Source organism: Terrapene carolina, unplaced genomic scaffold, assembly GCF_002925995.2.
Source record: "Terrapene carolina triunguis isolate 2854851 unplaced genomic scaffold, T_m_triunguis-2.0 Scaffold58, whole genome shotgun sequence".
NCBI lineage: Eukaryota > Metazoa > Chordata > Testudines > Emydidae > Terrapene > Terrapene triunguis.
In genome coordinates, this window is record NW_020664409.1 from 65,225,488 (window position 1) to 65,246,314 (window position 20,827).

The 20,827-nt window shown below is 42.9% G+C and overlaps 1 protein-coding gene across 1 annotated transcript in view; it reads left to right on the forward strand.

The window, feature by feature from the left end:
- CHMP4C (charged multivesicular body protein 4C) overlaps nucleotides 1–15,858 on the forward strand; it is an 18,910-nt gene extending 3,052 nt beyond the window's left edge. Inside the window, exons 2-5 of the mRNA XM_024203899.2 lie at nucleotides 11,271–11,448; nucleotides 12,169–12,283; nucleotides 14,648–14,756; nucleotides 15,661–15,858. Of these exons, the coding sequence (XP_024059667.1) occupies nucleotides 11,271–11,448; nucleotides 12,169–12,283; nucleotides 14,648–14,756; nucleotides 15,661–15,725 (467 nt within the window). The 3' untranslated portion in view covers nucleotides 15,726–15,858. The remainder of the gene's footprint in view (nucleotides 1–11,270; nucleotides 11,449–12,168; nucleotides 12,284–14,647; nucleotides 14,757–15,660) is intronic.
- The last annotated feature ends 4,969 nt before the right edge of the window (nucleotides 15,859–20,827 follow it).

The window sequence follows — 20,827 nt, forward strand, 5'->3', positions numbered from 1 at the left end:
TATAAGAAACTGAGTGAGTACAAGTTTGATTTTACTTTGCTTAGCTGGGGTTAATACTTTGGGGGAGGGGAGGTGGGCATTTGGGACAATTTCATTTGTAATTGCATGATCTGAGAGGCTTTATGTACCTAAAATAGGAGTGTCTGAGACAGGAGTAGGATGTACACTGCAGAATTTTGGACATCCCATACAGAATGCATACTGGCTGAACAGGAATGACCTCATTAGATTCCAGGTGCGTGAGTCTGAGCCTAGCTACACTAACATTAGTGAGGTCCCATTCAGGCCCCAGTTCTTCATGAACTCAAAGGGTTCCTGAGAAGACTTTGCATAACATCAGCCAGCCCAAGAAATGTGACTTAAGAACTATAATAAAATAGCTACGCAAATAGAAAGCTATTAGAATCTGTCGTCTTCCTCACTGATAATTGTTGAGAATACAACTAATTCCTGCATCTTAGTCTGAAAGTAGCTACAAATGTAGTCATAAATGACTTCCACCTTTCCACGTTAATATCTCATTGCAGCTACACTAACTGTAGGGGTTTTCTCTCTGGCCAGGATACAAGTGCAACTTTTTGGAATTCTTTGTGTTGGTGCTTTCATTACAAGCTTTGTTTCCTTCCACAACAGCTTTGCAATCTCTCTGTGCACCATATACGATCACCTGTTTGTACTGAATTTCTTTGCAGACACATTGTGCCACATCCTCAGTTAGCTCCATTGACTTGAGTCAATTTGCACTACACCTATTGACCCCTGCTGTGGTCTGGCCTTTTTTTTTCTTTTTCTTTTTTCTCAGCACTCTGAGAGAACCAAAGAAATTGAAAGGATAGAAAGTGATCTAAAATATAATTTTAGAAATTGAATAGGTTTGAGAGAGGGGAGGAAGGTGAAGTTATTGGAAAGATGCAAGTTCCAATCACCAAGTCGATTACCATTGTATTCTCTTCATACTTCTATATCAGCAGTTCAAACCCAGCCGCAGGTCAGGAGTGGCCAAAAGTGGTTATTACTTGATGGTGATGTGCTTGCCCACATGAATGCATTGGTGTTCTCTGTGCAGTGTTTTGTGGAGTGGTTTCACAAAAACCACCATTAGCCTACAATTTCAGCAGAGAAACCAAGGACTGAATGAGCATATAGAATGAAACAACCTTCTCCTGGCTAGAGGTGATCCCTCCAGTTCAGAGTTGAGATCCATTGGTGAGGTAGGCTGGGGAAGTCTGCAAAGCTGCTGCCTGGGCTGCATTTATTTAATTAGATTGTGGTCTCAATCTGGCACCTTCCATGAAGACTAAGAATTGATTGAAAAGAAATTGAACACGTAAAAAGGGAATAATCTTCTCTTGTGACCAGGAACAAAGTTTAGCTAGAACGTCAAAAGTCATACAGCAGATTAGTGATGACAAACCCTAGGTAGAGGCATGGGATAACAACAATCTTAGGACATTACTAATAGAGCCTGCCGCAAATGTGGTGTTGATGCATTTGGGCATGCCTGGTGTTTTGACATTCCTTGTAAATGACTTAGTTGTCATAAGGTTACTGACGCTGAACAATGATGCAACAGTTTCATGTTACCACTAAACAAGTCCATCATTTCAATAGCAGGGAGTATGTCAGATGAAAATTGAAGTGGATTGGCAGAGCTGTATGGGGAAACTTCCCCAGCACCCTTACTGTACCATACGTTACAGCCAGTATTCCTAGTTCTTTTTTTTTTTTTTTTTTTTTAAGAATCAGGCCCAGAATTTTCATGTGCTATTTGTAACAAATACACACAATCTTCTCCCACAAGCTTTTAAGAATTATGGGCCTGATCCTGATGTCACTTACACTGGTGTCATTCCATTGGCTTCTCAAGTTACTCCTTATTCACACCAGTGTGAGATTAAAATCTGACCCACTGGGTAAAAGATAGCTAAATTAATCAGTACTCTTACAGAACAGATCTTGTGGGAGGCAGACGTTGCTCACCGCCTAACATACCTCTTAATTTGAAAGCCCTAAGGATAGACAAATTTGTGCCAAATATCTAGTCTGATAGAGAAATTTTCTGTAATATTTTTATGAAGTTTGTGTATGCCTCAGTTTCCCTCATTCGTTGCATTGCTACTCACTAGGGGCAAAAGGTTTAACAAAAAAATGTTTTGACATTTTCACAATGAAGTGGTTTTTTTAGTTTTTTGGTTCAAAACAACTTTGTTTTGGAGTTTCTTTTAATTTTCTTAAACAACAAAATAATTTTAAAATGGATGAAATCAAAGCAGTGTTAGCAGTAACTTTTGTTAGAACAAAACATTTTATTTGACCAGAAACATACATATTTATTTTCCATTGTGCTGAAAATGTTGAAAAATTTCATTTTTGGTTTGATCCAAAATCTTCCTTTTTTTCCCTGCAATTACCCATGAACTGAAAAATCCATTATTCACGCAGCTCTAGATAACAGCACTTCCCTATCTCATAAGGGTGTGTGAAGATAAATGCAATCAAGACTGCAAAGTGCTCTGATAGTACGGTAATGGAGACCCTATAAGTAGTATAGCTAGACAGGCCAAGTGATTCCTGACACCTCAGGAGATTCTCTGCTGAGCCACACTCAGGCTGAAGCGTAATGCACCTGATTTTGAGAGCTTCTGAGCCCTGGTAGCTGCCAGTCACTTCACTGGGAGCTGCAGGTGCTCAGAACTTCTTAGGAGCAGACTAGTATTAACACAACAAGGAGTCCTTGTGGCACCTTAGAGACTAACAAATTATTTGGGCATAAGCTTTTGTGGGCTAAAACCCACTTCATCAGATGCATGGAGTGAAAAATACAGTAAGCAGTGTGTGTGTGTGTGTGTGTGTATACACACACACACACAGCACATGAAAAGATGGGAGTTGCCTTACCAAGTGGGGGGCCAATTCAATTAAGGTGGACGTCAGCCATTTCCAACGGTTGACAAGAAGGTGTGAGTATCAGCAGAGGGAAAATTACTTTTTGTAGTGACCCATTCACTCTGTCTCAGACATTAAGAATTGTAACATTCAAAAACCAGTAGGAGAGCACTTCAATCTCCCTGGACACTCAATAACAGACTTAAAAGTGGCAATTCTTCAACAAAAAAACTTCAAAAACAGACTTCAATGAGAAACTGCAGAATTGGAATTAATTTACAAACTGGACACCATCAAATTAGGCCTGAATAAAGACTGGGAGTGGATGGGTCACTACAAAAAGTAATTTTCCCTCTGCTGATACTCACACCTTCTTGTCAACTGTTGGAAATGGTCATCCACCTTGATTGCATTGGCCTTGTTAGCACTACAAAAGTAATTTTCCCTTTCTTGATATTCACCCCTTCTTGTCAACTGTTGAGAATAGGCCACTTCCACCTTAATTGAATTGGCCTCCTTAGCACTGACTTCCCCCACTTGGTAAGGCAACTCCCATCTTTTCATGTGCTGTGTATATATATACTGCTTACTGTATTTTTCACTCCATGCATCTGATGAAGTGGGTTTTAGCCCACAAAAGCTTTATGCCCAAATTATGTGTTAGTCTCTAAGGTGCCACAAGGACTCCTTGTTGTTTTTGCTGATACAGACTAACACAGGTACCACTCTGAAATTAGTGTTAATGTAAGCTTGTTGTTTCCTGAAGAAAACATGGTTCTGTTCCTGGTTAAATTGGTGTTACATTTATTTTCTCAGATTATACTCTGAGTCTTCCTGCCTGGCTCTATTCTTTTTCTGAAATCTTTGGAATGGAGAACATCCTTTTTCAGTCTCATTCTGTGAAGTAAGTTTATCTCCTCTGCTCACTTTCTTTGCTTTTTGATGTCATTTATTCCTTTACAGCTGGGTTATTTATTATACAGTAGCATTTCTGAGAAGAATTTCAATACAATTCTACCATCTACTTGTAACACAGTTACAAATGTTTAAGGAGTCATATGTCTATGCAATAAGAAAAAAAAAAACCCCTAAATCAATTGAACATTATATCTGAGACTTGGAACCTACGAAATTTAGAAATTCAAATCTGAGATTCACAGGGAAGCTTTAACTCCCTTGCCTTTATGTATTGCGATACTGCCTCTTATGTACATGATCACATAATACTGGGCAATGTGATAACTAGCAAATGTGGCATTCAGTTCACAAATATGGGTTAATCAAGTGGGAGCATGGGAATCAGGGCCGGTTCCAGGCACCAGCTTACCTTGCGATCGCGGCTTTTTTTTTTGTTTTTGTTTTTGTGTTTGTTTTGTTTGGCTGCTTGGGGCGGCCAAAACCCTGGAGCCGGCCCTGATGGGAATGTTGTATATGTGATGGGCTGGATCACAGAAACCCCCTTGGGGCTGCCAACTGATGTGCAAGACTACTACTGCCCAAGCTTTCCCTGCCAGCCTGGGACTCTAGAGCCCTGCCTGGCTGTGCCAAACATGCTTGCCGGCCACAAACACAGACTCAAGTCTGAACCATGTCCCACAAACTGCAAGCTTAATTGAAAGCAGCTTAAGAAGTGTTCCTGTCTTGGGCATCTGAGTGTTAAACTCCCAATGGAATCCAAACCCCAAATAAATCCGTTTTACCCTGTTTAAAGCTTATACAGGGTAAACTCATAAATTGTTTGCCCTCTATAACACTGATAGAGAGATGCACAGCTGTTTGCCCCCCCTCAGGGTTAACTCTGGGTTAATTAATAAGTGATTTTATTAAATACAGAAAGTAGGATTTAAGTGGTTCCAAGTAATAGCAGACAGAACAAAGTGAATTACCAAACAAAATAAAACAAAACATGCAAGTCTAAGCCTAATACAGTAAGAAAACTGAATACAGATAAAAACCTCACCCTCAGAGGAATTCCAGTAAGCTTCCTTTTACAGACTAGTCTCCTTCTAGTCTGGGTCCAGTAATCACTCTCACCCCGTGCGGTTATTGTCCTTTGTTTCAGTTTCTTCCAGGCATCCTTTGGAGGTGGAACGGCTATCTCTTGAGCCAGCTGAAGACAAAATGGAGGGGTCTCCCATGGGCTTAAATAGACTTTCTTTTGTGGGTGGAGACCCCCCTCCTCTTTCCTATGCGAAGTCCAGCTCCAAGATGGAGTTTGAGTAACATGGGCAAGTCACATGTCCATGCATGCCTCAGTTTTTACAGGCAGCAGCCATTGCCCACATGCTATCTTGAATGTCTCCAGGAAGACTCTTACGTGGATTGGAGACTTCAGAGATCCATTGTTCGTTAAGTGTTTCTTGACTGGACACTTAATTTGCACATTCCTTTCTCTCTCAAGAAGCTGACCAAATGCTTTACTAAGGCTATTTAAAATCAATTAATTTAAAAATATATAGCCAATATTCATAACTTTGTATGCATGTGTCATTGTATTCAAATAGAATAAATATATTCAGTAGATCATAACCTTTACATAGATATGTTACATGGCATATGTAGCATAAAACATGTTCCAGTTATGTCATATATACATTCATAAGCATATTTCCATAAAGCCTTATGGGGTGCACTGTCACAGTATCTCTTGGGTAATGTGGAAGAGGTGAATAAATTGATTTGTTACAAAGTGATACATTCCGTAAGTGCATAGTGGGAAAGCTAAACTCAGTGAGTTAATAAAGATGGTGTGTTACATTTATAAAGGCAGGCAGCTAAATATGTGAAAAATAAAGAATTCTCTCTTGCGGTTTCTACTTGGAAGGAGTTCACCTCCAACTTCAACCCAGAACCTTCTGGATTTCAAAAATTACTGCTCTGCATATACAGCTAATCCATAGTGTCTATGAACAGTAACTAATACTAGGGTGATCAGATGTCCTGTTTTTAAAGGGACAGTCCTATATTTAAGCCCTCCTGCAGGTATCCTTTCTTAAAAATGGGCAAATTATCCCATATTTTCTGTCTCTGCCCCTGTCCCCCTCCCTCTTGCCCCCCCCCCCCCCCCGCCAGTACGGGCCGGTCCTGCTGCTGGCTGGATCCCTGCTTGCCAGCTCCCTGCCCACCAGCGGTGGGGGGGGGGGTCTGGTGGCCAATGATGGGGGTGGGTGTGCAAGGTTGGTGGTGGGGCGAAGATGCAAGGTGTAGGGCCAGCCACTCCCCCTGCTGGTCTGTTAATGCAGCCACTGCTGCGTGCCAGCTCTCGGCCAGCAGGGGCCCGCCCCTGATTCTGTTTCCAGCTGGCACTGGCTTCAAGCTGCTGTGGTTGGTGAGTGCGGGCAGGCGCCAGGCGGTGGCTGGTTATGTGTTGCCTCTGCTGCCCACCCATCAGCCCTTTACATGCTTCCCCTCTGGCTCTCCTCTCCCTGCCTTTTCCCTTCACCCCACCTGGGTCCTCCATATCCCCTCCTGGTGGGGCGCGTCCCACTCCCAGCACTGTATGGAGAACTAGCCCCTGATCAAAGCGCTCAGTTCACCAACAGCCTGGCGGGCAGACTCCTCCTTTCCCCCACTGCGTCTGGCTGGGTCGGTGCCCTGGAAAAGCCCAAGACCCTCTGGCCTGGGGGTGCTGGCCAGGAGGAGCCAAGCCTTGCATGTGCCAAAGTCCCACACAGCGCTGGCACAGGGAAATCTCTCTGCCCCCTCAGCTAAGCTCTGGAGTAGTGGGATGGGGGGAACCTGCAGGCTCCACAACAGCCCCCCCGGACAGGGCCTTAGCACCCTCTTCACCCCACTCTGGGTCTTGCTCCCAGGGAGTACAGGGCTGTTCCGGCCCCTAGGCACCTTCCCCTGCTGAGCCACCTCTCTCTGGCCAGGTTTGCTGAAGCTCTTGCAGTCAGGTTCCCTGGGCCCTGGTGCACAATGCATCCTTAGGGCTTAACCTAAAAAGTGGGCAAACTTTTTGGCCCGAGGGCCACATCTGGGTATGGAATGCTCACAAAATTGCGGTTGGGGCGCAAGAGGGGGTGAGGGTTCTGGCTGGGGGTGGGGCCAGAAATGAGGCGTTCAGGGTGTGGGAGGGAGCACTGGGCTGGGGTGGGGTATGGTTATGGTGGGGGTGAGAGCTCTGGCTGGAGGTGTGGGCTACGGGGTGGGGTTAGGGATGAGGGGTTTGGGGTGTAGGAGGATGCTCCGGGCTGGGATCGAGGGGTTTGGAGGGTCGGAGTGGGATCAGGGTTGGGGCATGGGAGGGGCTCAGGGGTGCAAGCTCCAGGCTGCGCTTACATCAAGCAGCTCCTGGAAGCAGCAGCATGTCCCTCCTCCAGCTCCTACACAGGTGTGGCAAGACGGCTCTGCACGCTGCCCGTACGCAGGCACCGCCTCTGCAGCTCCCATTAGCCGCAGTTCCAGGCCAATGGGAGCTGCGGGGGCAGAGTGTGGAGCCCCCTGGCTTCCCCTACGCGTAGGAGCTGGAGGGGGGACATGCCGCTATTTCCGGGAGCCATGTGGAGCTGCAGCTCGTGCATGCAGAGCGGCCCCCAACCCCGCTCCCCGGCTGGAGTGTGGGAGCGGGGCAAGCCCCAGATCCCACTCCCCAGCAGGAGCTCAAGGGCCAGATTAAATCAGCTGGCGGGCCGGATGTAGCCCAGTGGCCATAGTTTGCCCACCACTGGATTAACCCCTTCCTGCCTGTGCTGTGACCGGCGGTGGCTGGGTTATGTCCGTGTCCAGCAGAAGCCTGGAGGTGTTAGCAGCCTTCTGACGCTGTGCGGGCAGGTAGGGACAAGCTGCTTCCAGCCACAGGGGTCGAGGAGGGAGAGATGAACTCTGCAAAGACACAGGCCAGGTCATCCCTTCACCCCTTCCTCCTTCCTTGCAGCTGGAAGCAGCTCCTGTCCCTTCCCTCCCACACAGGGCCAAAAGGCTGCTGCTGGCCACATTCTGGTGTGAACCCTGGCAGAAATCTGTGTGTGGCCCTGCGTGCGGCCCTGCATGCCCCCTCCCCCCCACGTGTTGCCTTAGGAAGAGGCGGTGCCAGGTACCAGGAGAGGTAGGTCTGTCCTGGGGGCCGAGTCAGGCATAGAGGGTGGAGAGTGCTGGGCAGGGAAGGTCAGGTTGGTTGGTCACCCCTCCCATGTGAGAGAGGTGTACGGGTGTGTGTGTCACTGCTCCCCAGATGTGTGGTGGAGTAGGGGGTGTGTTACCCCTCTCTGCGTGAACCCTAAAGTCTTAAAGATAAGAAGGTAAATAAAAAGAATCCAACTATGCAGCTTTTTTACAGCGGCTCAGTCAACTTGATGATAATTTGAACATTTGTACAATTGATTGGCATTGAACTCACTTGAATAAGAGTAATTTTACCATGTGTCCCATATTCAGCATGGGGAAATATGGGCACCCTAACACCATTTTTAAGCTTCACAGCTCAAAAATGCCTTTTTTGTCTTATTAATTTACATTCCCTCACAACAGACATTTCCCCCAAATTCATACATACGTTTCTGCCACATGGCACCATAAAATACATTGATATAGCGAAAAATCTTTTATCCAGAGCAGTTGAAAGCTGTCTATGTTATGCAGGAAGTTAGAATACCCTTCTGGCCTTAAAACTGTGAATCCATGATTAAGTAGCCCCTAAAAAGGGTTGAGTGAGTGATTTTGAAGCAGGAGAGCAGAAGTGCTTTGCACTTTGGGAGCAGAGGGCAGTAAAACAGCATGAAAAATGCATGCGTGTGGGGGGGGGGAGATTCAGAGTGAAGTTGAAATAGTATGTACGTAGGTTGTGGAAATTCTGGTTCTGACTGTCAAAGGTTTTCTTTAATATAATGTCAGCTGAGACACATTATCCCAGTTCAGTACATTTGTAGTCACTGGACCAGCCTAGCAAGACTGTGTGGATCTTGAATTTGAACATTCCAGTTTTGGGTACTTTTGAGTGGTGGGATGTTGTAACTACAATTTCCTCCTCCCAAAACACTTTGCTGGCGGCACTGCAAGATATTTTGTATTTCAGAATCTACCTAAACACTTGTCCTCGTACAACTGATAAGGCACAGTGCAAGGCATTCATCAGTAAAACACAGTGCATTTCAGTGCACTTCCACACATGGTGACTGTTCTGCACCTATGTAAGGGGCCTGGCTTCATCTGTGGGTGTAGGTGCCACAGTATCTAGAATCAGCATTATCACAGACAGGCAGTCTGAATGAAGCACAATAGATAACCTTCTCAGTCGTCATAGAGTCAGAGACTTTAAGGTAAGAAGGGACCATTATGATCGTCTAGTCTGACCACCTGCACAACTCAGGCCACGGAATCTCACCCACCCACTCCCGCAACAAACCCTTAACCTAGGTCTGAGCTACTGAAGTCCTCAAATCATGGTTTAAAGACTTCAAGGTGCAGAGAATCCTCCAGCAAGTGACGCGTGCCCCACGCTGCAGAAGAAGGCGAAAAAACCCCAGGGCCTCTGCCAATCTGCCCTGGAGGAAAATTCCTTCCTGACCCCAAATATGGCGATAAGTCAGGCTAGTTATAGCTCCAGTGACATGCAGTGTTACAGTCAGCTTCTAGTCCTGCAGCAGCTTCAAAAATGAGATATGAGCGAGAAGGAAGAAAGAAAGAAGAGTGTGACAGGGTGCAGGAGTATCACTTGGTCCATAATACACAAGGAGTTAACTCCATCCCTTTCCTGGCATAAGTGCCTATGAGGAAGGGCTGTGTAGGGCTGTTGGTTGTTTTCCCAACCCAGGCAGGACTAACACCACACCCAAGACCCTTTCCCTGAGCAACACAGGCTGCAGGTGCCTCTCTCTGCTCCAGGGCCAGTCTCAGGAGCTAACCTCCCTCCAGAAGATCTCCCTTCAACTGAACTCTCTCAGCCCTTTATAGGGATAACTTGACCCCTTCCCAGCTGTGTCTGATAAATCCCCCAATGTCTGTTCTTAAAGGGGCAAACTAGCCTGCTGGAAAGACAGAAGTGGGAGAATACCTGTGGGAAGACAGCTGTCCACACCCAGGGCTTGAATGAAACCCCTCCTCAACCCCAGCATAGGCCATCTTTTCTTGTGTGAGTTTTGCTTATGCCTTATGGTATCTTTATGCTGCTGTGCTCCCACTGAAAAATCCTGTTTGTTGCTATATTATTTCTGCTGAGTCACAGAGATAGTAGGCAGTGACTGAACCTTGCTGGTGGCCTTGATGTAAGGGTCAGGGATTGGCCCCTACAACAGTTTTTTTTTGACAAATAGATCCATCTAAAGCATGTTGAGCCCCAAAGAAATCTGACTCTGCCCTCCCAGCTAACTGACCTATTTGGCTAAAAGAACAGGAGTACTTGTGGCACCTTAGAGACTAACAAATTTATTAGAGCATAAGCTTTTGTGGGCTACAACCCACTTCTTCGGATGCATATAGAGTGAAACATATATTGAGGAGATATATATACACACATACAGAGAGCATGAACAGGTGGGAGTTGTCTTACCAACTCTGAGAGGCCAATTAAGTAAGAGAAAAAAAAACTTTTGAAGTGATAATCAAGATAGCTCAGTACAGACAGTTTGATAAGAAGCAAGTGTGAAAATACTTACAAGGGGAGATAGATTCAATGTTTGTAATGGCTCAGCCATTCCCAGTCTTTATATGCATCCGAAGAAGTGGGTTGTAGCCCACGAAAGCTTATGCTCTAATAAATTTGTTAGTCTCTAAGGTGCCACAAGTACTCCTGGTCTTTTTGCGGATACAGACTAACACGGCTGCTACTCTGAAACCTATTTGGCTAAGTGACTCTGGATTTCTATTGCTCCTGCTACTTGCCAATTCTGGAATGTGACTTTCAAGGAGCATCACTGACAGACGCCAGCAGTGATGTGATAGTTTCTTTCTCCATCTTCTTTGGTTTTCCTGTTTTCCAGCCTCCTTTTCCTTCCTTCCTCCTATTTTTTTCCTTTTCCTGTTTTCCAGCCCCTCTCTGATGCTCCTCCTTTTCCTCCCATCTTGTCCTGCTTTATGCTTTGACCTGGTGAAACTCAGGGCCACCTGCAGCGAAGGAAGATGCTGCCTCTGGACTCCAGGCAATGCTGCTTCTCTCTGATGCACAAGAGGTGCTAACCTATTTCCACAGGGTAAATTCGTGCAATAGCAGACCAGGCAGGCAGACCACGGAGCAGTGCCTTTTATGGAGTAGGTCCTGTTTTCCCTCTGTTTATGGGCCAGTGCTTATAGATAACAGCTTAAAATAAGGCAAGAGAATGTGAATGCTTAACTCAGCGTCTCCTAAATTATACTTTGTTCCATTTACACTGTTCACTGTCACTGAATCTCGTATGTGCATTTCAGTCTGAAAAGACAGTTAACTGTCCCTTCTGGTTACACAATAGCTGCATTACAAGCCCTGAAGAGAAAAAAGAGGTATGAGAAACAGTTGAGCCAAATTGATGGGACACTCTCCACCATTGAGTTCCAGCGGGAAGCGTTGGAAAATTCCCACACCAACACAGAAGTGTTCAAGAATATGGGCTATGCTGCACAAGCAATGAAAAAAGTGCATGAAAATATGTAAGTGCATCCTGTCCACTTCCATAGTAGGGGGTTCAGTGCTGTAAAACTCACCCTCTGACTGTATGGATTAAATGTTTTAGTTTCACTGAGACACCTGGTTCTGATTTTGTTTTTGTTAATGTTTAATGTTTGGGGAACGCTCGCGATAGTGGAATGTTATATTTGGAAGAAAAATAGCTTGTCTCAACAGCAAATCTGAAAGGTTGCCCTACCGTCCTACGAAGTGCACAGGGATGTTATTATTAGGTCTGAATTGCCTTTGGGAGGTGCTGAGGGCAGAGAGAGCAACAGAAGAATAGCACTTAGAGGAGCAATATGGACTCTTCTCTCCTAAGTCTCTAAATGGCTGTGTAATTCAGATTTTTAAAGGTGTTCTAATTCAACCCCAGTTTAGCAAAACTATTCATGTGCTTAAAGCCTGTTGCAGTAAAATCAGTTCTATTCAATATGAGGTCTTATACTCCACCCCCACCCCACCACTGTAGTGCATTAAGGGTCGGGACTAACATCTGCCATGTTTGACTTGTCAACTCCTCACATGCTTAAAGATCGGCATGTGCTTAGTACCTTGCTGAATTGGCGCCTTAAATTGGAGACTTTCTGTATTCAGAGTTTTTATTAATAAAGGGACCAGAACCTTTTCAGATTAGGTTTTCGCAAGGCAGACGTGGTCTAAGAATGTGTATTTTAAAAACAGTTTAAATACTATTTCTCTAGGGACCTAGACAAAATTGATTCTTTGATGGACGATATCACTGAACAGCAAGCAGTTGCCCAGGAGATCTCAGAAGCTATTTCAAACCGAGTTGGGTTTGGTGATGAGTTTGATGAGGTTAGTATTGCAATGAAGTCAAGGATAAAAGATGTACCCGCCTAATACAGTGATTATTTTATTGTGTGGTGATTTGTTTTAAGCCTTTATCCCCATGCAAGTTGTGACTAAAATTGCTTGGATACATTTAATAATTTATAAAATGTATTTAGATATTTTTAAAAGAAGTTTTGATCTCACAAACTCTCTCTCCATGTTCTTACCCTGTATGTGTGGACATAACTGAAATGTGTGATTTGCAGTGCTCCAAATATACACCCAGTCAAGTGTGGGTCTATCTGGAGCACTGAACGTCAGTATTTGTATGACACATTGCACTGTTTGCAACTCTAAACACTCAAGGCCAGACTTTGAAAGGTATTTAGTTGCCTAAAGATGCAGATATGCTCCTCGTAGGATTTTCAAAAGTGCCTGAGTGGGTTACGTGCCAAACTTTCTAATTGACTCCAATGGGAGTTAGGCACATAACTGTTCAGATGCTCTTGACAATCCCAATAGGCATCTGTTTGCATCTTTAGGCATCCAACCTTTTGAAAGTCTAGGCCTTAGGGCTTTATCCAATGCCCGTTGAAGTCAGTAGGATTCCTGTTGACTTTGGGCACTTAATCAGGCCCTTAATTATTTTTAAACCAAGTTTTTTTTTTCAAATGTGAAAAATACTAATTCTCACTGCGGGCCTAAGGGTCTGATCCTGTGAAGTGATAAGCATTGGAATCAATGGAAGGCAGCAACTGATTCTTGAAAGCACTCAGCACATCTTGGAATCAGGCTCAAAGTCCATGGCAAGTTGGAAGATTTTTATATATTGATTTTGAAATGATGAGCACTAAGAATTGTTTAAACAGTGTCCAAAGCAATAAAAATAAATCTAATCGCCTTTTCCACCCCAGCTGAAAACAAGCATACAGCGTTCCAGTCCTCTATATCTATCTATATATCTATCTATTTAAAAAAAAAAAAAAAGATTTTAATACATGCCTCAAAAAATACCCTTCCTTTGTGTTTATTTTTTTGCCCAGTTCCTCAATATTTAGCCTTTTGGTGACTTGTTAAAGAACAATAGGTTTCTTTATTTTGTTTTGTTTTCCCATTGACTTCTGCTAAGTGAAAAGACAGGAAATGTAATCTGTCTTCTTTAGAAACCTTTAAACCACACTGGATGGCTCTCTAAAAGATATGCTGTGGCCTGTATTATGCAGGTCAGATTAAATGATCATAGTCATCCTTTCTGGTCTTAATTAGAGCCTGTTGGGAATGTTTTGACAAGACATTAGTCCGTCAAAATGTCCATTTGCCAAAACTTTTCACAGAAGAAGGGTCAGTTTTGAGAAATTTACTGTTTCTAAATTTTTTTTTCAAATGACTTTTTATTTTGAAATTTAAGCTAATTTGTATTATGTAACAAAACACCAATGGGTTTTCCCATCCTCTTTGTTAAATTAAAACTGTTAGTTCAATGGCATCAGGTGAGGAATTTCTGGTAGAGATGGATAAGTATTAATGCAGTTATACAAGGCACTGATAAGACCTCACTGGACTACTGTGTACAATTCTGGTCACCCATATTCAAGAAAGATTAATTCAAACTGTGACAGGTGCAGAGAAGAAATACTAGGATGATCAGGGGAATAGAGAACCTATCTTCTGAGAGGAGACTCTGAGTATGTCTACACTGCAAAACAAATAAAAATCCTTGCAGCAGCAAAGCTCAGAGCCCGGGTTAACTGACTCAAGCTTGCACTATGGGGCTAAACACAGCAGTGTAGACATTCCTTTTCGGTTTCAGAACCCGGTCTGCAGGCTGCTATTTTTAGCCCCTGCAAGCCCGAGTTCGTTGATCCAGGTTCGGAGACTCGCCATTTTTTGTTTTTGCAGTATAGACAAACCCCCAAAAAGCATGTCTCATTTAGCCTAGCAAAACCAAGGCCGAGAGAGGATATTACAACCCTCCATAAATACATCAGGGAATAAACACCAGGGAGGGAGAAGAGCTAGTTAAGCTAAAGGACAATGTTGGCACAAGGACAAATGGATATAAACTGGTCATGAATAAATTTGGGCTGGAAACTAGAAGGTTTCTAACCATCAAGAGGTGAGTGGTTCTGGAACAGCGGTTCAATAGGAGTTGTGGGGACAGACAAACTACCTGCTTTTAAGATGGCGCTTGACATATTTATGAAATGGATTATATGACGGAGCTGCCTGAGATAGCTGGAGACTGGACATGACGACCCAAGAGATCCCTTCCTGTCCTATGTTCCTAATGGTACTTTGATTAGTGATTGTGGTTTGAGATGCCCTTGATGTTAACTGAACCCATTGCTTGAAATATAACTTTGCAAATGATGTCTTGATTGCATTCAGGATGAGTTGATGGCGGAATTGGAAGAATTGGAGCAAGAAGAACTGAATAAGAAAATGACAGATGTCAGATTGCCAAGTGTCCCATCCACATCCCTGCCTTCCCGCCCTGGTAAGCTGCCTGCCATTTTAAGTTTCCTGTAATTAAGCCATGTCCTGAGAGAGAAGGGGGAGAGAGTGAAAGCTCAAATGAAGCATTTAACTCAGCTTTAACTTTTAGTGTAGTCTTCTTACCCATTTGTTGTGCCTGCTCACATGAAGTAATGGGGTGTATGGTTTGGTTCATGGAAACATTTAGGACCAAATTCTGTGCAGGTGTAAATGGCTGCATGTCCTCTGGCATTTGTTTGGCCTTTAACGTAGGTGTGGCGGTATTTTCCAATGAATCACATAGGTAGGTAACCCAGAAATGGGAAGTTATTTCCCCCCCTTTCTGGCAAAGCAGCCATTTGTTTCTTTTGAAATAGGAGGGTGACCTGTATGCAGAACATTTCAGTAACACAGCTCCTTCTCCTGAAATTTGCCACTGATATTGTATTTACCAGCGAATGAAATGAAAGCTCATATAAATTTAGAGACGTAGCTTCAGTTCCTTTCCTTATGGGCCACGCTTGCTTCCTGAACAATATCATTCTGAAATTAAGCAGTAGCTAATAACTAGGCACACAGCCCTTCTTTTTCTAAAGTCCTTCTGAACCATTTACTCTGAGTTAACTTTTATCCACTGATTTATTTTTCCCCACCTTGTTCCAGTGTTTAGGGCTCAAAATACCTCCCACTGAAGTCAGGGAGTTGAATCAGACCCATAATGTCCAGGGCTGTAAGTGAGCTACTGGTGAGAGCATAATGGCTGTGCATTTAGTCTGCCTACTCCCTGGGCTACCATATTTAGCTCACTATTTGGTAAATTGCTTTGAGATACCTCTAGGCTGACTAGCGTTACACAAATCCTGCTGCCAGTGAATAAAATGGCTCTGTTACTTGAGTCACTGATTATTGTTAATCTCTCACTGTAGCATCCTCCAGGAAGAAAGTGGAAGATGAAGATGATATGAAGCAGCTGGCGGCTTGGGCTTCGTAACATCAGACTGCAGTGTTTAGAACAACAGGTTTCTTACAATACAGGTGTAAAGAGTTGCAATAACATTTTGTGTGCTTAACAAGTCAGACCCAATTTGATCACTTGTTTTACTTTGGTAGGGCCAAATGATCTTAAAAAAAAAAAAAAATTACTTAACTTCGATACTATTTTTAAATGTTTTGGTTTTTTAAAGAGATTTTCAGGACTTGGCCAATCTTGTATCATTTTTACAGTGAAAAATTCAGATGGAATTTTTATTAAAAAAGAGCTTTTACTGGGTGGAGCCTTACTACAGAATATTTTTGTGAGACACTAAGGCCCTATGTACACACATGACCAAATTCACTGCTGGAGTGAATGTTTGAAATGTAGTAACGTCATAAAGGCTTACAAGCAGTAGTCAGTTTGGCTCAGAGTATTTGAAAGCTACCATAAGCTGCTCTGAGCACATGGACCTAATGGGGCTGCATATGGGCACAGAGATCACCCACCCAGAGCATCTTGCAGTATCAGGGTCCCAAATTGTAAGCTCCTTGGGGCAGAATCTTCTATGGAAGGCTTTGGGGTTTTCTGTTCTCCCCCCCCCCCCCCAAATGACCATATACACCTATATAATTAATTATAATCAAGGTTTAAAATCAGTTCAGGCTCATTCAGTGAAAATAGTTTGGCTCTCAAGTGTGACTAGGGGAAAACCAGAGTGTAGAATTAGTTTTAATCTAGGTCCCTGCCGGTTTAAAACTGATTCAGCTAATTCTGTTAAAGACCGAGAGGAGTTGTGGCCTAACTACTGCTTATATGCCTCCCAACTTAACTTTTCCAGGATGAGTCTTAACTTCATATTACAGATTGTTAAAAGAAGTCATAATGGGACTTGTAATGCTGTAATTTCAAAAGAACATTGGTTTCCAAGCATCCAGTTCCTGTACTGAGACTTGAATGGAAATTGTATTGAAGTGTTAATATTTGAAATTTCTTAACTTCTTTCTTTCACTTCTTTGAATGTGAGTGATTTATTTGTGATGTTCATGTACAGTATTGCACAACTGATTATTTTTAGTCTAAAGAGACAAATGTTATTTTGAGTGCTGAAGTATTGTGTATGCAGAGAAATCAGAACAAGCAAAATTAAACATGCTTTTCTGTCAAAGTGAATTTTGATGTTATATGAGACCTTCTGACTTAGTAACCCACTGCCATCCATAGTGAAATGGTGAAACACTTACAGTGGGGTTTTTTCTAGAGTACTGGAAATCAAAGTAGTACTGATCTGGGTTTCTAGTTTTAAAAATTATAATTGATAATCAGGCCAGCCAGGAAACAGTGGACAACGGGGGTTCTTTATCCTTGTAGCAACAGCAGATTAACCACTTAAGACTCTGTGCCAAGCACTTTGGCCTCACACCAGCAAATGACTTCAGTCGCCATTCTTCTGTACTTAATGTTAAGCATGTGCTTATGTGTGTGTTACTGAATAAAGGCCAGAGTGCTCAACATCTTGCTGGATTGAGCCCTGTTAATGGAATGGAGTGGATTCTGAAATTACAAATAAGACTGGCTGGATTCTCCTCTTTCTTACACTAGTACAGAACTATTGTAACTTCATTCACTTCACTGGAGTTACTTTTGGTCTATGTAGGTATGAATGGAGAATCAGGTCTGTGTACTAGGCTAAGCAGCTAAATGGCCTGTTAGGCCTAGTCTCTGCTAAAGGGAAAAGTCAATCTAAGCTACGCAATTTGAGTTACGTGAATAGCGTAATTCAAATCGACGTAGCTTAGATCTACTTACTGCGGGGTCCACGCTACGTGATATCAACGAGAGATGCTCTCCCGTCGACTCCCCTTACTCTTATCGATCAGGTGGAGTACAGGAGTCGACGGGAGAGCGACTGGTGGACCGCCGATGCATTGATTGCCGCAGCGTCTATCCTCCGGTAAGTGTAGACAAGCCCTTAGAGAAAACCAGGTGCATGTGCAACTCTGTTCCAGAGCTAGGAGGCACCAGAAAGAATCTCTTTCTGGAGCAAGAAAAAGAAAGCTGGAACTTTGTAGGTCTCTATTTTAAAACAGTGTATTTTAAATTTGAAATACATGCTTTAAAATATATTATGGAAACGAATACAGTAACAGTGTCATTTAATTATATTGCATTCTAAAATGCAAGACAAGATACTGACGAGAAGCTGCTGGGACTAGGGGGTTTATTAAAATAACGAATCTTCTGCATTATTCAGATCTGTTTTCTATGCATTTGCTGAGAGTCACATTTTCAAGATTAAGCAAACATATATATGTCAATGTACCTAAGTTATGGATAAATTGGGTAACAGTGATGGACTACTTAGGCACATAACTGGCCATGTGTTTGCACAGATCTGATCACTGTGCACACCTCTGGCATTTCTATACATAAGTTAGGCAGTGCCAATATGTTTACATGCTTAGTTTGGAAAGACTGGCCCATAACATCTGTTTTTTCCTCAAGTTAGTAGTTTTCCAATACTTAGCACTTAACCTATTCAAAGTGCTTGACTAACACTAATTAAATACAATGTACGTTTGATTGTACCTTTTAGAAGTAACCAGAGATATTTGTATTGCTATTTAATTTCTCTTGAAAATAAAGACACTGTCCCTGCCCTGGAAAGCTTTCTCTGTGTCTAGTTGTGTACAGCACTCATTTCTATCGGATCTAAGCCTCCCTAAGTATCTAGATATTAACAACCAGCGACTTTTTGATCACTGCAGGCAGGGAGTCAGCGTCCTTGTGACACAATGAAAAAGGCTTTTCCCCCCCAAGCACTGTAGTTCTCAAATTCCAGAAATCCCCAGCATACCTTCAAAGACTATAGGGGACTCTGGAGTCCACGTTGTTTTAAGTTAGCAAAGGGCAAGGCAATACATAGCCATATCAATAACACAAATTCTAAAGGTGAGAAATCTCACTGGAGAGACCACCACAAATTCCCAAGCACCCTTGGTAGGCTAAGAGAATACATCCAAAGATGTATATGAATCTTCCCATTTCAGACTACCGAAGACTTCAGTCCACTTCAGAAAATGCAAACCTGCTGCCTTTGCGCAGGAACCTTTCCTGTGATCAGTTCAGAGGACAGTGGAAAGTTCAGAGGCCAGTCATTAGCTTGAGCAAGCTGGCACTACAAACTGCAGAATTCCAGCTATATTTTCACCTATGTCCTGGTCCCGTGAAGTACAGGGCGCCCTCAACTCCTCTTGATCTCCATGGAAGTTAAAGGTGCTCAGTGCTACATCAGAGTTGCTGAACCTCTTGTAGAATCTGACTCTTAAAGAATAAAGCCTCTGAAGGCCTGGGAACCATAACCTGCAATCATCCAACTGAGATGTCCTAAAGACCCAAGTGGGATTGCTGAGACCTAGGGAGTCTGAGATTTGGGTGGTCAGACAACTGTTCAGGAGCAAAGATGCCTCTTTGCTCTAGTACTCTTGTCCAAAGCAGTCAGAGCATAGCACTGACTGGCCAGAATCTGAATGAACATTTTGATATTTAAGACTTTTGAACTGATGTACTTTCAGTTGAAAGGCTCTGTGTGGTCACAGGGCCAGATCCCCAGGTGCACCAATCAGTGTGCCACTATCGAAATAATTGGAGCTATAGCTACAGCTGAGGAGCTAGTCTTTATGTGCAAATTCAGATCCAATTGAAAACTGCCTTTCTTTTTGAATATATGTCTCTCTTCTGTGCCAAGATGGTATTTGTTTAATATTGAAGCAGAAGGACTTGCTAGAGCCAACCTGATACTGTGAGCGTATTCTCCATTAACTTGGGCATATCTTACAAGCAGGATTTTAGAAGCATAAGGTTCACTATAGCTGACCCCGCTCTGTGAAACCTCCGTTCTGAACAGTATTTCTTTTAAGAATTCTTTTTTTTTTTTTAAACTGGGCTTTGACACTTTAATCTGGGTATTTTCAAAAAGGGAAATAATCTTTGTAAAAATAATTAAATGTTAAGTTTGTGCGGTTTGTGTAAATTAAAAAAATAAATATTGTGGTGTCTTAATTGCTCTGTAGAAGTTTTTGCTTATCTTATGGTACCTAACCCGTCCTCCCTAGACTTTTTAATTCTGTTACTTGGGCTGGGCAAACTTTTGGTGTTTAAGATTTCCTCCCCTCCCCCCAAGTCTTGTGAACAATTTTGAGAGTGTCTGGGGGGACTCTCAAAACTAGTTTTGAATTCAAAAGTTTTCCCAAAAGCAATTCAGTTAAAATATATATTCTAGTTAAAGTGGTGCATGGGCTACATTCCTGGAGATCTTCAGGGACCTTCTACACTGCAGAGAAAATTCTACTGAATTAGAATGAGTTCCTATAAAGCCAGATTCTCCTTTCCTGGAGTTTTAAGGAAGACATGCAGAGGTGTTCTCTTGTTTAATTGGGATTTGTGCTCTTTTGGGTTTTTTTTAATGACTTATAAAGAGAGCCTGAAAGAGATGGACAGATGCAGGTTTTCCCTCTTTCTGAGGTTGCTAGAGATTGTCTCCAAAATATGTATTATTTGCCTTTCAGATCTCACTTGTCAAATCCACAAAGATGACCCTTCTCCAAAATGTTCATTAGACATTGGAGTTAAATAGGGGTCAACACAAATGAGAGAGTTTTAAGCAATCCAATTTAGAATCACATGAGGATATCAAGTTGGATAGTTTATGATGTGGTGCCTGAAAACACGCTTGGCTGCCTTGGAAGAATTAAAGATTATTCAAAAAATCTTAAATTTGTCATTTCTTGACTTTCTTCACTTTGCAACTCTAATGCTTTTTTTAACATAGCTGTGTTTAATTGCCTGGTGTGTAGGTGTATACTGTGCATATTTTTAATGAGATATTTTGCTCTCTCTCTCCTTTCCTCACTTCCCTCCCACAGTCTCTCCTAAACAAAGCTCATATTTGCCAATATTTGAGTTGAGCTTTTGAACTCGCGTTACTTGAGTGGGTTCAAAATGAGACAAACCCAAGTCTGCCCATTCCTATCTCTCACTGAGTATTGTAATTCTACTGCTGAGGGCAGAGCTTTCTTAAGAGTGGGTCTGCTCAGCTGGAATTTGCTCTCTGTGGCAAT